Genomic DNA, 16539 nt, shown 5'->3' with positions numbered 1-16539 from the left:
CTGCCTCCCAACTCCTAGACTTTACCTATAAATGACTGTTTTTCAAAAGTGGAAGACTTTGCTGAATTACCATTGAATCCAGCGTTGGGAATAAGTTGACATTCATAATACATTTAGGACCCTCATTTAACACTTCTTTCAATGAGAGAGTGGGAGCCAGAGAGTTGCTTATAGAGTCTTTCATAGAGCTAAACGGACAGATAGAAGAGGTCCCCCCCTTTGATAGCTATAGCAGCAAGATGCTGCGCTACCTGATCAAGACCCTGCTCCAGATGAACCTATTCACAGACACCCTGAGAGACCCGTCCAACAGCAGCGAGCTGTTCTTCAATCTTTCCTCCATCCCCTCATTCAACACCACCCTGCAGCTGGACTGGGGAAACTTCACTTCCAGCTTCAATGGTGAGTGGACCACTGCATTGGCACTTCTCAATTGTACTTCTCTCTGCTGTCTTACATCGTATGTATGGTGCTACATGTGTGGTGCTTTGTTGAGTGGTAGTAAGAAGAAGTTATAGGTGCTATCGTAAAAACATATGTAAAGACAGCTTCAATGGTGAGTGGACCACTGTCTGACGCTTCTCAATGGTGCTTCTCTCTGCTTATTTCAATGATTGGATGTTCTAAGTTTTATGATTGTATAAGTTGCTGCATGTGTGGGGCTTTTTTGAGTGGTAAAAAAAACAAGTAATAAGTGGACCTCTGACAGTTCACCTATCTGATGTTTCTCTCTGTTGTCTAATTGCTAAGAATGACTGACCGACTGTCATAAAGGTTGATCATTGTATGTAAGTGGGGCTTTGTAATGTAATAATAGTATAGTGTAGAAAAAGGAGTAGAAGGGTGAAGTAAGAATAGTTCTCATGAAAGCAGGTGTAAAGCTAGAAAATGACAGTTGACGTTAATTTATTTAAAAGAATGACTCTCTGACTCTCTGACCGGCTGACTCATTGACTAACCTCTATAGGTATGGCTCTCTTCAGTGTTCATTTGAGTGTAGAGAGGGAGCTGAAAGGAGAAGGAATTAAGAAGAGTTGGCATGAGAGGACATCCGTAGGTCTGCTGACTGATGCATGGGAATTTGAAAATGTATTTGATATTTGAAAATGAAATGATATTTCATTTTGCGGTTTCATGTGAACTTAGCTGTTATTTTGTTAGTCATGATGAATAGGTTTACTTGTAAATGATTTGAAGTGCAGTGAGACAAGTTCAAATGAGAGAGGTTCACTGCCGACAGCAAAGAAAGAGGATGCATTGTCTTTAGTAGACTTATTCACAATTCAACATCAGTTGCACTGTGATATTCCTATATTCCTATTCCTATATTGTCATAAACATCTTTTGAGGGCATATTTTCTGAAGTCTGCCATGATGGGACTTAGTGAGGAGAGCTGACAAGTCATTTTTGATGAACTGAACAGTTTGGTATATGAAGTGCATACATGTGCAATGGATGTTTGTAAGGAGGATGTCAAAATGCTTTTGTTGAGGTGCTGCGAGGGAACAGTTTTGGTGACAAATTACAATGACATTTTTTAAGGGAACACATTTAGCTCCAGAACACTTTTAGTCTCTCCAGTAAAGTCCGTTGTCTGGTGTCTGCTGTGAAAGCGTCTCAAGCTTTTAATGTCTGCTTTTATGAGCAACCCATTCCTTTGAGCATTGTTCTCTAGATCAAATGTTTCTCTGGTGACTTTCACTGTTGACATTCGGTGTGTTTGTCTAAACCAATTTTACTGTTCGCATGTGCATATCTGCTTGTGTCTGAGAGTTCGTGTATTGGTCTGGATACGTGTGTGAATCTAAGTATCTGAAAAGGATTCTGGATTAAAGAAGGTATACAAATATGTCAGTGTAAGAATAGAAGAGTGTGTCTGCATTTGAGAAAGTCTAATAAGTCTCTGCATATCTGTTAATTAGGATGAGATCTTGTCTGTGTGTTTATATCTACAGTGCTGGTGTGTTTGTGCTTGTATATGCTGGTGGTATATATGTGTGTGTGTGTCTGTATGAGTGTGTGTGTGTGTATGTGCAGCAGGCAGCTAGGAAGAACGTGTAATGGGAAGCTCTTGCTGTGCCCTGCTCCTCTGGCTCCTGTAATGACACGGTATAGATAGGCGATGGGGAGGAACAGGCAGGGGGAGTTGGGGAGGAGTTAAGTGGAGGGAGGGGTGTGTTTACCTTTCTACTTCTCTAATGAGCTCCCCTGCTCTGGCCGCATGTTGCAGCGCGCCAATCAATACTGTAATACTGGCCAACACATACAAACACACACTTCCACTCATGCCTTGGCACTCAAGGTTATGGGCCTCCCATGGTCAGGTATACAGTATAGGCTATATGTTATGGTTGGGTTGAGTTGCAGACTCCTGTATTCTGTGTACTACACAGGGGAGTTGAGAAATTGCTGTTGACCGATGTTGACTGAAGCAGTTTTTTCATTGCAGTTAATGTAATGATCAATATGACTTTCGTTCTTGCTTGCTTTTTCATTTTTTTTGCATCCTTTTTTAAATACATTTTTTAGTTACACAATCTTTTTTATCCATTCTTTCCCCCTTCTCTGAACACTTCTGACAGCTTGACTAATAATATTTTTGAATTCCTGGTCAGTTTGTAAAATATCCAGCTGCTTCCCAGCTTGTCACTGCAGCGTGATGGTTATGAGTCAGAGAGTGGTGTGGGGAGGGTTAGTGTGTGTGTGTGTGTGTGTGTGTGTATGTGCGTGTGTGCACGTGTGTGTATTGTTTTGAGTGGGTGGGTGGGGGTGGGGGGTGTATTTCAGAGGCAAATGTGTAGGATGTAAATTTGCTTTTGAAATACAGCCTCCCAATAATCTGCTTATCTCAGCGGTGGGCGTGTATTGATAAAGCTGAGTCTATATCCTCTCTCTTTCCCTTTCTTTCTCTCTCTCCCCTTTCTTTCTTCCCTCTGTCCATTGGTCTCATCACAAAACCCTAATGGAGTGCAGGTAGAGATGGAGAGACAGTCCACTCCTCAGATCTATAGCAGCACAATGAGGGAGTATTGTGCTGACCGCAGAGGCAAAATAATCTATTGCAGAAGGATTGACTGATGTCAGCATTGCAGATGCTATCTGAAGACTTTATTAGATGTGCCTCTTGTTCAAATGCGCTCATATTCAATGTGGAGATTCGTTTGAGCTTGAGTATGAGAGCTGAAAGCCAATCGGGTTCTAGCAATCATTCAACAGGCTGCATTGATATGTTAAGAGTGTAAATGACCGAGATTTTCTCTAAGAAAACTATAGCTTTACAGATCAATGGCCAATATTGCCATGTGTGCCTACATAACTGAGAGATGCATCCCAGAGTAACAATGGTATAGTCCTTGCTCTACTAAACCTGCCAAGACCTGAGCAGCAGGTAGCCTAGCGGTTAAAAGCATTGGGTCAATATTTGAAAGGTTGCTGGATTGAATTCATGAGCCGACTAGCTGAAGAATCTGTCGATGTGCCCTTGACTCCAATTGCTCATGTAAGTCAGGATAAGAGCGTCTGCTAAATGATTAAAGTGTAAGACAATGGAAGCTAGACAAGTTAGAGAGTAATAGAGCCAGTGAAAGACAAAGCGAGGAAGTTAAGGTTATAAAAGTGTTGATAGGGGATAGAATGCGGTCGGACCATCAGATAATTGGCATATACATTACTCTTACTGAATTTCCACGTGGGAGAGGATATTAGAAATCAAATCAAAGTCTACTGGATGATAACTTGTTGTTTACTAGAACAGAGCAATTTATAATAGAATTTTTCCAACATAACATACAGTGGCTTGCGAAATTATTCACCCCCTTTGGCATTTTTCCTATTTTGTTGCCTTACAACCTGGAATTAAAATAGATTTGGGGGGGGGCGGCTTCTATCATTTGATTTACACAACATGCCTACCACTTTGAAGATGCAAAATACTTTTTATTGTGAAACAAACAAGAAATAAGACAAAAAAATGAAAACTTGAGTGTGCATAACTTTTCACCCCCCCAAAGTCAATACTTTGTAGAGACACCTTTTGCAGCAATTACAGCTGCATGTCTCTTGGGGTATGTCTCTATAAGGTTGACACATCTAGCGACTGGGATTTTTGCCCATTCTTCAAGGCAAAACTGCTCCAGCTCCTTCAAGTTGGATAGGTTCCGCTGGTGTAGAGCAATGTTTAAGTCATACCACAGATTCTCAATTGGATTGAGGTCTGGGCTTTGACTAGACCATTCCAAGACATTTAAATGTTTCCCCTTAAACCACCTGAATGTTTCTTTAGCAGTATGCTTAGGGTCATTGTCCTGCTGGAAGGTGAACCTCCGTCCCAGTCTCAAATCTCTGGAAGACTGAAACAGGTTTCCCTCAAGAATTTCCCTGTATTTTGCGCCATCCATCATTCCTTCAATTCTGACCAGTTTCCCAGTCCCTGTGGATGAAAAACATCCCCACAGCATGATGCTGCCACCACCATGCTTCACTGTGGGGATGATGTTCTCGGGGTGATGAGAGGTGTTGAGTCTGCGCCAGACATAGCTTTTCCTTGATGGCCAAAAAGCTAAATTTTAGTTTAATCTGACCAGAGTACCTTCTTCCACATGCCTTTTGGTGAACACCAAACGTGTTTGCTTATTCTTTTCTTTAAGCAATGGCTTTTTTTTCTGGCTACTCTTCTGTAAAGCCCAGCTCTGTGGAGTGTACGGCTTAAAGTGGTCCTATGGACAGATACTCCAATCTCCGCTGTGGAGCTTTGCAGCTGCTTCAGGGTTATCTTTGGTCTCTTTGATGCCTCTCTGATTAATGCCCTCCTTGCCTGGTCTGTGGGTTTTGGTGGGCAGCCCTCTCTTGGCAGGTTTGTTGTGGTACCATATTCTTTCGGTTTTTGAATAATGTATTTAATGGTGCTCCGTGGGATGTTCAAAGTTTCGTAATTTTTTTTGTAACCAAACCCTGATCTGTACTTCTCCACAACTTTTCCCTGACCTGTTTGGAGAGCTCCTTGGTCTTTATGGTGCCGCTTACTTGGTGGTGCCCCTTGCTTAGTAGTGTTGCAGACTCTGGGGCCTTTCAGAACAGGTGTATATATACTGATATCATGTGACAGATCATGTGACACTTAGAATGCTCACAGGTGGACTTTATTTAACTAATTATGTGACTTCTGAAGGTAATTGGTTGCGCCAGATCTTATTTAGGGGCTTCATAGCAAAAGGGGTGAATACATATGCACGAACCCCTTTCCATTTATTTATTTTTTTTAATTTTGGAAACAAGTTATTTTTTTCATTTCACTTCACCAATTTGGACGATTTTGTGCATGTCCATTACATGAAATCCAAATAAAAATCAATTTAAATTACAGGTTGTAATGCAACAAAATAGGAAAAACACCCAGGGTGATGAATACTTTTGCAAGGCACTGTTGGTACAGCAAATCTGCTTATTGTAAGGGATAATTTTAAATGTGCCTTTAGAGGCCATGCAATTCAGTACTCATCTCTAAAACATAAGCAATTTATGTCAAAGGAGTCCATACCAACAAAGGAAATAGAAGGTCTAACAGAACAGGTACAGTTGAAGTCGGAAGTTTACATACACCTTAGCCAAATACATTTAAACTCCGTTTTTCACAATTCCTGACATTCAATCCTAGTAAAAAATGTCCTGTCTTAGGTCAGTTAGGATCACCACTTTACTTTAAGAATGTGAAATGTCAGAATAATAGTGGAGAGAATGATTTATTTCAGCTTTTATTTCCTTCATCACATTCCCAGTGGGTCAGAAGTTCACATACACTCAATTAGTATTTGGTAGCGTTGCTTTTAAATTGTTTAACTTGGATCAAACGTTTCAGGTAGCCTTCAACAAGCTTCCCACAATAAGTTGGGTGAATTTTGGCCCAATCCTCCTGACAGAGCTGGTGTAACTGAGTCAGGTTTGTAGGCCTCCTTGCTCGCACATGCTTTTTCAGTTCCGGCCACAAATTTTCTATGGGATTAAGGTCAGGGCTTTGTGATGGCCACTCCAATACCTTGACATTGTTGTCCTTAAGACATTTTGCCACAACTTTAGAAGTATGCTTAGGGTCATTGTCCATTTGGAAGACCCATTTGCAACCAAGCTTTAACTTCCTGACTGATGTCTTGAGATGTTGCTTCAATATATCCACATAATTTTCCTCCCTCATGATGCCATCTATTTTATAAAGTGCACCAGTCCCTCCTGCAGCAAAGCACCCCCACAACATGATGCTGCCACCCCCGTGCTACATGGATGGGATGGTGTTTTTTGGCTTGCAAGCCTCCCCCTTTTTCCTCCAAACATAACGATGGTCATTACAGCCAAACAGCTATATTTTTGTTTCATCAGACCAGAGGACATTTCTCCAAAAAGTATGATCTTTGTCCCCATGTGCAGTTGCAAACCGTAGTCTGGCTTTTTAATGGCGGTTTTGGAGCAGTGGCTTCTTCCTTACTGAGCGGCCTTTCAGGTTATGTCGATATAGGGCTCGTTTAACTGTGGATATAGATACTTTTGTACCTGTTTCCTCCAGCATCTTCACAAGGTCCTTTGCTGTTGTTCTGGGATTGATTTACACTTTTCTCACCAAAGTACGTTCATCTCTAGGAGACAGAACACGTCTCCTTCCTGAGCGGAGTGACGGCTGCGTGGTCCCATGGTGTTTATACTTGCATACTATTGTTTGTACAGATGAACGTGGTACCTTCAGGCATTTGGAAATTGCTCCAAAGGATGAACCAGACTTCTGGAGGGCTACAATTTTTTTCTGAGGTCTTGGCTGATTTCTTTTGATTTTCCCATGATGTCAAGCAAAGATGCACTGAGTTTGAAGGTAGGCCTTGAAATACATCCACAGGTACACCTCCAATTCACTCAAATTATGTCAATTAGCCTAACAGAAGTTTCTAAAGCATGACATCATTTTCTGGAATTTAAAGGCACAGTCAACTTAGTGTATGTAAACTTCTGACCCACTGGAATTGTGATACAGTGAATTATAAGTGAAATAATATGTCTGTAAACAATTGTTGGGAAAATGACTTGTCATGCACAAAGTAGATGTCCTAACCAACTTGCCAAAACTATAGTTTGTTAACAAGAAATTTGTGGAGTGGTTGAAAAACGAGTTTTAATGACTCCAACCTAAGTGTATGTAAACTTCCGACTTTAACTGTAGGTAGCAATAAAAACTATACCATGGAGGCTCACAATAAGTTAGAGGAAAAACAAAAATACTAATGAAGCAAACTGTATGGAATATGGGGAAAAATGCACCAAATTCTTTTTTAATCTTCAACATAGAAATGCTACCAAAAATAAGTTACTGATACTTGTTTCAAATGACCTACGAATCACCAAATTCTATTTTGAAAGAGCAAAGTACTTTAACCTGTTGAGGATCTTATCCCGATCTTATCCCGGTATTGGGATTCATTGTCATGTGACCATGGCGGGGAATTCAAAACTGCAAGAGTAATCATTTCAAAAAATCAAATAATCAACTATTTTCCTCCATTTGAAAGATATATCTTCTAAATCTAACCACGCTGTCCGATTTTCAGAGGCATTACGGAGAATGCATAAAGTTAGGTTATGTGAGGAGAGTACATTGACAATAGCTGCGTGTAATGTTTAGCCAATTCAAAGAAGGGCATCAACAGACAGAAAACTAGCTAGAATTATGCACTTACCTTTGACAATCTGCATCAGATGACACTCATAGGACATTATGTTATACAATACATGCATTTTTAGTTCCATCAAGTTCATATTTATATCCAAAAACAGCATTTACAGTCGCGGTGAAATTCAGAATTTTTTTCGGCTCGAATGCACCCAGTGAATCCAGCATTACAAATCACGGAATTACTATTCGAAAACATTGGTAAATTATAATATTGTCATTCAAAGAATAATATATTATCATCTCGTAATTGCTACCGAATGGCCAGATCTCAAAATAACTTTACTGGGAAATCACATTTTGCATAAACTGGGTACTATGCTAACAACAATAAGCTATATGCTAAGCTAAGCTAAGCTATACCGTTAGCATTAGCATCATCTAATATCGATAATAACATTCTAAATATCCCCTTACCTTTGATTATCTCCATCAGAAGGCGCTGCCAGAGATCCCAGGTCCAGAACAAATGTGGTTTCTTTTGACAAAGTTCATAATTTATGTCCAAATAGTTAGCGTTCAGTAGGCTCCCACAAAATGAGGTGGGCAGTGTAAAGTCACGTCGAAAAGCTAAAGAAAACCTAGTAAATAATCTATTTACGTTTGTTTAAACATGTCAAACGTTGTTCATCATTAATCTTTTGGTCCATTTTTAACGTGAAACATCAGTAAACATCAGTAATATTTTCACACAACCTATCAAGTGTCTAGAATAAACGATAATGACAAAGGCACTCTTCTCAGATTCATGCGCAGGCGCAAAAAATGAAGTGATGACGTGTCAACTTGTAAGCTTTCTTATTCGGTCTGTATTCATCACAGATGCTTCCAACAACTTTCTAAAGATCGTTGACATCTAGTGGAAGCAGTAGGAGTTGCGAACTGAATCCTTTCTCACTGTGGTATCTTTAAAACAATGACACTAAATAGTACAGTCACAAAATTCTCATTTTTTTAAATCTATTTTTCACAGGTTTTTGCCTGCAATATGAGTTTTGTTATACTTACAGACACCATTCAAACTGTTTTAGAAAATTCAGAGTGTTTTCTATCCGAATGTGTAAATAATATGCATATCCTAGCTTCTGAGTTGGTGTAGGAGGCAGTTAAAAATTGCCACATATTTTTTTCAAAATTCTCAATACTGCCCCCGTGGCCCGTAGAGGTTAAGCATGTGTTTTAGTTTTAGTGTCATCCATCTCCTCTAACCAAAGCTAATTGTATAGATAATTTTTTCTGTTAATATTGTACAATTAACAGCCATACAGAAAGACTCATGTGAAGGTGAAATTACAGAGGAGGAACTTCTTGTTGCAATTAAAGTTCGGGAAAAGTCCAGGGATGGAATACCAGTTGAGGTATATCAAAACTTTTTTTATATACTCCGAAGGCCGTTATTAGCATGTTTTAACCACACCTATGTAAATGGTAGTTTATCAGACACTCAACAAGAAGGTCTGATTTCATTATTACTGAAACAGGATACAAGTGGGAAATACAAAGATCCAGTCCATTAAAATTAAATACACTTCAGGGTTGTGATGCAAAAATTCTAGGAAAATGTATAGCGCATAGAATTAATAAGGTACTGTCGGGAATATTCATTCTAATCAGACAGGTTTTTTACATGGACGATACATTGGTGATTATATAAGGAAAGTATTGGGAAACCAGGCCATAGCTGACTTTGAAAAGGCTTTTGATAAAGTACGACGAGTTTATATATAAATATATATAAATATATAATTTCCATTTTGGAGAACTTTTACATTACAATGTAGTTTACCAATAAAATGGTCTGACGGGGATGTAGACATACTCGGTGTACATATCCCAAAATAAATAAATAATCTCACTCCAATACATTTTAATAGAAAGTTAGCAAAAATAGATAAGATCTTGCTACCATGAAAAGGTAAATACCTTTCTATTTGTGGAAAATGTATCTTGAATAAATCTTTAGTCATATCCCAGTTTACCTATTTACATAAGGACTTGCCTACACCTAGTGAACAGTTTTTTAAATTATTTGAGAAAATGTTTTATTTGGAACTGCAAGCCAGACAAAATTAAACGGGCCTATTTATATAATGAATATGAATTCGGAGGGCAGAAATTATTACATATTAATGCAAAAGACCTCTCACTAAAGGCTTCAGTCATACCAAATGTATACTTAAATCTAAACTGGTTTTCTAGCAAATTAAAAAGAATGTCTCACCCTATTTTCAATTAATGCATTTTTCCCTTTATTCAGATTACAACCTCTCACTTTTAGTTATTTGAAATTTTCAAACAAGCCATAGAAAGTTGGTTGCAATGTCAATTTAATCCACCAGAAAAGACAGAAATAATATTGTGGTTAAATTCAAATATACTAATTGATAAAAAAACATTGTTTAAAAAAAGGTATAATCTTTATAAATGATATCATAAATACGACTGGTGGAGTTATGTCATACATGCAGCTAATAAAAACATATGAAAATGTCTGCTCCTCACAAAATTACAACCAACTAATTGCAGCATTACGGCAAAAATGGGAGACGAAGATGGAAGGGGAAAAAAGTAAGGAATTTGTCTGTCGGCCCTGCATTAAAGGCCATAATTGCTTAAAGAAAATTGTGAGAAATAAAAAAGTATGCCAGTTTTATTTACAGACCAACAAATTGACAGCCGAGTCATATAGATTGAAAAATAGTTGGGAAGTAATTTTTGACGTACCGATTCCATGGCACATGGTTTATGAACTGATACGCAAAATGACACCGGATTCAAAATTCAGAATTTTTCCATTAAATTATTAAACCAAATTCTTGCAACTTATAGAATGCTATTTATACTGGGGATGCAACCTTCCCAGCTCTGCATATTTTCTGCGAAGAGGCAGAATCATTCGATTATTTGTTTTGGCACTGTCCATATGTACAGTAGCTTGTTTTTGGTCACAGGTCCAGGAATGGCTGAAGAATTGCAATATTTACCTGGAGCTAACCCTGCAGATAACACTACTGGGTGATCTGAAAAGTCATAGTAAGTTGATCAATAATATAATAATACTTTCATAAAAAAAAATATTTTCAATCTGTAGAAACAATGAGTATAGAAAGGTTCAGAACTTTGGTGAAACATCACAGCACAGTTGAAAAATATATGTCAATAGAAATCCAATATGGATGGTGTTAAGTGATGGGAGGGGTTGAATGTAGCTGAAGGTTGAGATTAACAACAACAAGATAACTAATGTAAAATATACTGTGCCCATAAAACTTATTTATGTTAAAACTTCTTCAGGATCAGTGGGTCCCCTGCAGGATGATTGAGCTAATGTAGGCTAATGCCATTACAAGTCCTCAACTGGCAGCTTCATTAAATAGTACCCGCAAAACACCAGTCTCAACGTCAACAGTGAAGAGGTGACTCTGGGATGCTGGCCTTCTAGGCAGAGTTGCAAAGAAAAAGCCATATCTCAGACTGGCCAATAAAAATAAAAGATTAAAATAGTTAAAAGAACACATACACTGGACAGAGGAACTCTGCCTAGGAGGGCAGCGTCCCGGAGTTGCCTCTTCACTGTTGACGTTGAGACTGGTGTTTTGCAGGTACTATTTAATGAAGCTGCCAGTTGAGGACTTGTGAGGTGTCTGTTTCTCGAACTAGACACTCTAATGTACTTGTCCTCTTGCTCAGTTGTGCACCGGGGCCTCCCAGTCTTCTTTCTATTCTGGTTAGAACCAGTTTGCTCTAATCTGTGAAGGGAGTAGTGCACAGCATTGTACGAGATCTTCAGTTTCTTGGCGATTTCTCGCTTTCATTTCTCAGAACAAGAATAGACTGACCAGTTTCCAAAGAAAGTGCTTTGTTTCTGGTCATTTTGAGCCTGTAATCGAACCCACAAATGCTGATGCTCCAGATAGTCAACTAGAATAAAGAAGGCCAGTTTTATTGCTTCTTTAGCCAGCACAACAGTTTTCAGCTGTGCTAACATAATTGCAAAATTGTTTTCTAATGATCAATTAGCCTTTTAAAATGATACACTTGGATTAGCTAACACAACGTGCCATTGGAACACAAGAGATATGTTTGCTGATAATGGGCCTCTGTACGCCTATGCAGATATTCCATTCAAAATCAGTCATTTCCAGATACAATAATCATTTACAACATTAACAATGTCTACACTGTATTTCTGATCAATTTGATGTTATTTTAATGGACAAAAAATGTGCTTTCTTTAAAAAACAAGGACATTTCTATGTGACCCCAAACTTTTGAATGGTGGTGTATATATACATATATATATTAGCAAAAAATATATGGGGGATTGAAAGTGATGCAAAATATTTAACCTTTGTTAACTCTTTAGTCATATACCAGTTTACTAGGTAAGTCAGTTTATAAAACCCTATTTACAATAAAAGCATAGGAACAGTGGGCTAACTGCCTTGTTCAGGGGCAGAATGACAGATTTTTACCTTGTTAGCTCGGGGAGTTGATCTAGATCTTTATGGACCTAAGCAGCAGTACTGTTGTCTGGTCTAGTGGGCTTCGTCCTTGGAATGTAAAGAAAGGAATTATCATGGGTCTTCCTCTTTAAGATGCCCTGCTCTCCCGCTATCTCTTCTTCGGTTTTCCTTCCCACTGGTTATTCAAGCCAGGACTGGAGTACTAGGGGGTGGTCAAGCTAAGGGTGCCCAGGCGAGAAACTCGATAGCGGTGCAAAGAGCAGATAGGCTGCTAGGATACCCCTGGAGCCTCATCGACAGTAGGGGAGAAAATCAATGCTGCTCAATAACAAATCCGGGAAATAATGTTGAATTCACTCAAACACAGTCTATAGTGGACCACTGGGGATACGCTATAGTCTAACCATTCAATTTCTCTCCTCAATTTTCCCTCTCTCTGCCTTTGTAGTTCCAGTCTCTTTATCACACATAGACTACTGCTCCCACGATTCAATGGCTTTGTTGGGTTTGTTGGGTTTACGCATTGTTGACTGATGTTCTTATATGGATGCTGGGACAATCATAGTTGGAGGCATGGAATGACTTTTGTGGGCAGAGATTGCTGTGTTTGAGGAGGCACACAATGAATATTTATGTTTGTTAGGCTTTGGCTTTTGACTGCTTTTTTCTATTATTGTTCAAGAACATTATTTATTATTTTGAAGTTGTTCTCATGACCTTCAGGAAGTAGGATTAGGTATTTGAGATAGTTTGAGCTTTGCCATGTGAGTGTGTGTGCACGGGGGGGGGGGGGGGGGGGGGCAACATGGCAGAGTGAGTGTTCACATTAAACTGAGCCCCTGAAAGCTTTAAATTGAATTCAAGACCTAATTTCAGTTTGACGACAAACACAGTTAAAGTTACATTTCAACTCTGTGTTTATTTTTCATTCAATTAGTTAAATGGTTTATTGAACATCACTTTTCCACTTTGTGGAGCAATTTCAGCCAAGACTAGCTAGCAAGAAATCAGCGTTAGCTGAGATGGAAGATAGCAAAAATGTAGAGGGAGCTATTGTAACCAAGGTTGATACTGTTAACTATATGGAGGATTTTGACACTCCCCCAGAAGAAACGGTACCAAGGTCGGAGGAATTCTTCTTCGGTACAGGTGTCCAAATAACCCCTTTGAAACCCCCCAACCTGAAGAGACTACAAGAAAGTGATGCTGGGCAGACTCAACCACCCCAGCCTATCACCAATGACGCCATCTTTGCAGCAATCCAGGGTTTAAACAAGAAATTCGCAGAGCAAGCCTTTCGGCTGAATGGCTTTGATGAGAGGATTCATAAAAATACCCTCTCGATTGCAAACGTTTCCAAAACTACAGAGTTTAATGCATCACCACTGATGTGAAACTATTGAAAAAGAAAGTTGATGCCCTGACAAAAGAAAATGAGTGCCGACGGGGGCTGACACTGAACGGGCTGCCTGAAGCTGATGGTGAGATTATCAGAAGGATTGTGATCGACATTATTTGGAAGATTGTTCCATATCCCCCATTAAAGGAAGGAATATTCATAACCATATACAATTGGTATTAGATATTCTAGATTACAGTGATTACATAGAAGAACATGGCTTTACATTGTTTTTAGATTTTTTAAAGGCATTTGACACCTTAGAGCACAACAGTTTTATTAGAACTATCTCTACTTTTGGGTTTAGGGAGAATTTATGTAAAGTGATAAGGATGATGTATAATGATGGTGGCTATGAGCAATGGAACATCCCCTCGTTTCTCTATTACTACAGGAATTAGACAAGGTTGTTCAATCTCGCCTCTTTTATTTATTTTAATCACAGATTTATTAGCCTTATTTCTTAACAAATAAAAGGGATATTACTTTTGGTAAAGATATAAATATCAGTCAATTTGCAGATGATAATGACCATTTCCTAAAGTATAGTTTGGCTATTTCCTTGGCTATTGACAGTATCAAGAAATGTTCTATGGCCTCTGGGTTGACTCTCAACCTTAACAAATGTGATCTTATGCCAATTCATTGCTGTTACTTCGTGAACATGGTCTCCATACCTGTTTAAAGGAAGTTAAATATTTAGGAATTGTTAAAATGTAAAAAAAATCGTATAGAGAATATTTACACATTGATAGTATAATTAATTCCATAAGAGTATCTTTAATTCATTGGCTGCAATGTGATATCTCAATTTTGGGTCATATTATTTTGACCAAGACTGATGGTTTCTCTAGAATTTCCTTCTAATAACATCAACAAAGTCAATTCTGTTATATTTTGATTTATTTGGAGGAATACATCTCATTATATTCGAAAATCTCAATTATTGAAAGACTATGATCATAGAGGTTTACAGGCTATTGATTTTGAGTTGTTAGTGGGTACTTTTGAGATTAAATAGTTGAAATGATATCTATCTCAGAGAGAACATATTAAGGTTTGCAAAGCAATTCCACTTCCTTTACTTGCACTTATTAAGAACACTTTGTTATATTATGAGGTTGTTCCCACTTTTCCAAGTTGGCAAATTAATGACTTGAACGTTGTGGATAAAATATGCAACAATAAGTGGATCCGATTGGCAGTTAATTAAAAAGAACTTGTGATTATAATTCAATATTTTGCATTGGAAGTGACCAACTCATACTTTGGTCAAAAGCTACTACCTTTTACCTTAAATGTGTAGTTATCCCAAAAGTTAAAGAAACTAATTTTAAAATATTTTCTTCCATCTACTCTGTTATTGATTTCTTGCACAAAAGTTTCAATTTTGACAAAACACCTTGTGTTTTTTGCTCCTCTGATTTAGAGTCTATAAAGCATTTATTTTTTTCATGCCGGCATTCTAGTAAACTTTGGCTTGAAATTCATCAATTGTTGTGCATAAAATCTCAAAAATGGCCTATGTTTACCTTTGATGACGTTAAATGGCATTATGCTTATCCTCATCCAATCAGAACTATTTTAGTAACATTATTATTCTCCCGGCCAAATATTATATTCACAAATGTAAATGGGGTAGGAAAATTCCTTGTTTTGTATTTTTTTATTGAACTGCTTCAATTTTATAAATCCCTCCAACTTGTGAAGCTTAAAAAGTCAGAAAAATTATTAAGAAGTCATGTCTCTGAATTTCTGTTAATGTCTCATTGCCTTGTCACATCTAAATGTGTCCTGAATTATTCTTAAATATTTTTTTCTATTCACCTGCTGTGCACATGTATAGTTCTAGAGGACCAATTCACTATCAACCTGAGGATATCTCTGAACAGGAAGTATTAACATTAGTTAAGTCACATAAGCATAGGAGGCCCAAAGAGACAAGTTTAGCTGTTATAATTATTTGGTGTACATTCAATGTCAGTCTGTATAGTTCATATAATCATTCATTGCTCAGTTGCTCACTGACTGCATTGAATGTACACCAAATAATTATAACAGCTAAACTTGTCTCTTTGGGCCTCCTATGCTTATGTGACTTAACTAATGTTAATACTTCCTGTTCAGAGATTTTATTTATTTTATTTATTTCACCTTTATTTAACCAGGTAGGCAAGTTGAGAACAAGTTCTCATTTACAATTGCGACCTGGCCAAGATAAAGCAAAGCAGTTCGACAACATACAAAAACACAGAGTTACACATGGAGTAAAACAACATACAATCAATGATGCAGTAGAAAAAAAATAAGACTATATACAATGTGAGCAAATGATGTGAGATAATGGAGGTAAAGGCAAAAAAATGCCATGGTGGCAAAGTAAATAAAGTATGGCAAGAAAAAAACACTGGAATGGTAGATTTGTAGTTTGAAGAAAGTTAAAAGTTAAAATATAAATATAAATAATATGGTGCAAAGGAGCAAAATAAATAAAATAAATAAATACAGTAGGGGAAAAGGTAGTAGTTTGGGCTCAATTAAAGATGGGCTATGTACAGGTGCAGAGATCTGTGAGCTGCTCTGATAGCAGGTGCTTAAAGCTAGTGAGGGAGATAAGTGTTTCCAGTTTTAGAGATTTTTGTAGTTCGTTCCAATCATTGGCAGCTGAGAACTGGAAGGAGAGACGACCAAAGGAGGAGTTGGCTTTAGGGGTGACCAGAGAGATATACCTGCTGGAGCGCGTGCTACAGGTGGGTGCTGCTATGGTGACCAGTGAGCGGAGATAAGGGGGGACTTTACCTAGCAGGGTCTTGTAGATGACCTGGAGCCAATGTGTTTGGCGACGATGATGAAGTGAAGGCCAGCCAACGAGAGCATACAGGTCGCAGTGGTGGGTTGTATATGGGGCTTTGGTGACAAAACGGATGGCACTGTGATAGACTGCATCCAGCTTGTTGAGTAGGGTATT

General features: G+C 38.2%; 1 protein-coding gene across 2 annotated transcripts in view; it reads left to right on the top strand.

Moving 5' to 3' along the window:
• Positions 1 to 224: 224 nt before the first annotated feature.
• The window catches only part of LOC115148681 (roundabout homolog 3), a 304721-nt gene continuing 288406 nt past the window's right edge, over positions 225 to 16539 (top strand). The window contains exon 1 of one of the 2 annotated variants that reach the window (XM_029690781.1): positions 225 to 402. In XM_029690781.1, the coding sequence (XP_029546641.1) occupies positions 240 to 402 (163 nt within the window). In that variant the 5' untranslated portion in view covers positions 225 to 239. The remainder of the gene's footprint in view (positions 403 to 16539) is intronic. The other variant, XM_029690782.1, reaches the window with a different exon arrangement.

This window comes from Salmo trutta, chromosome 15, assembly GCF_901001165.1.
Source record: "Salmo trutta chromosome 15, fSalTru1.1, whole genome shotgun sequence".
NCBI classification, from domain to species: domain Eukaryota; kingdom Metazoa; phylum Chordata; class Actinopteri; order Salmoniformes; family Salmonidae; genus Salmo; species Salmo trutta.
Note: the sequence above shows the minus strand (reverse complement) of the source record. Positions and strands in the feature narration are given on the sequence as shown.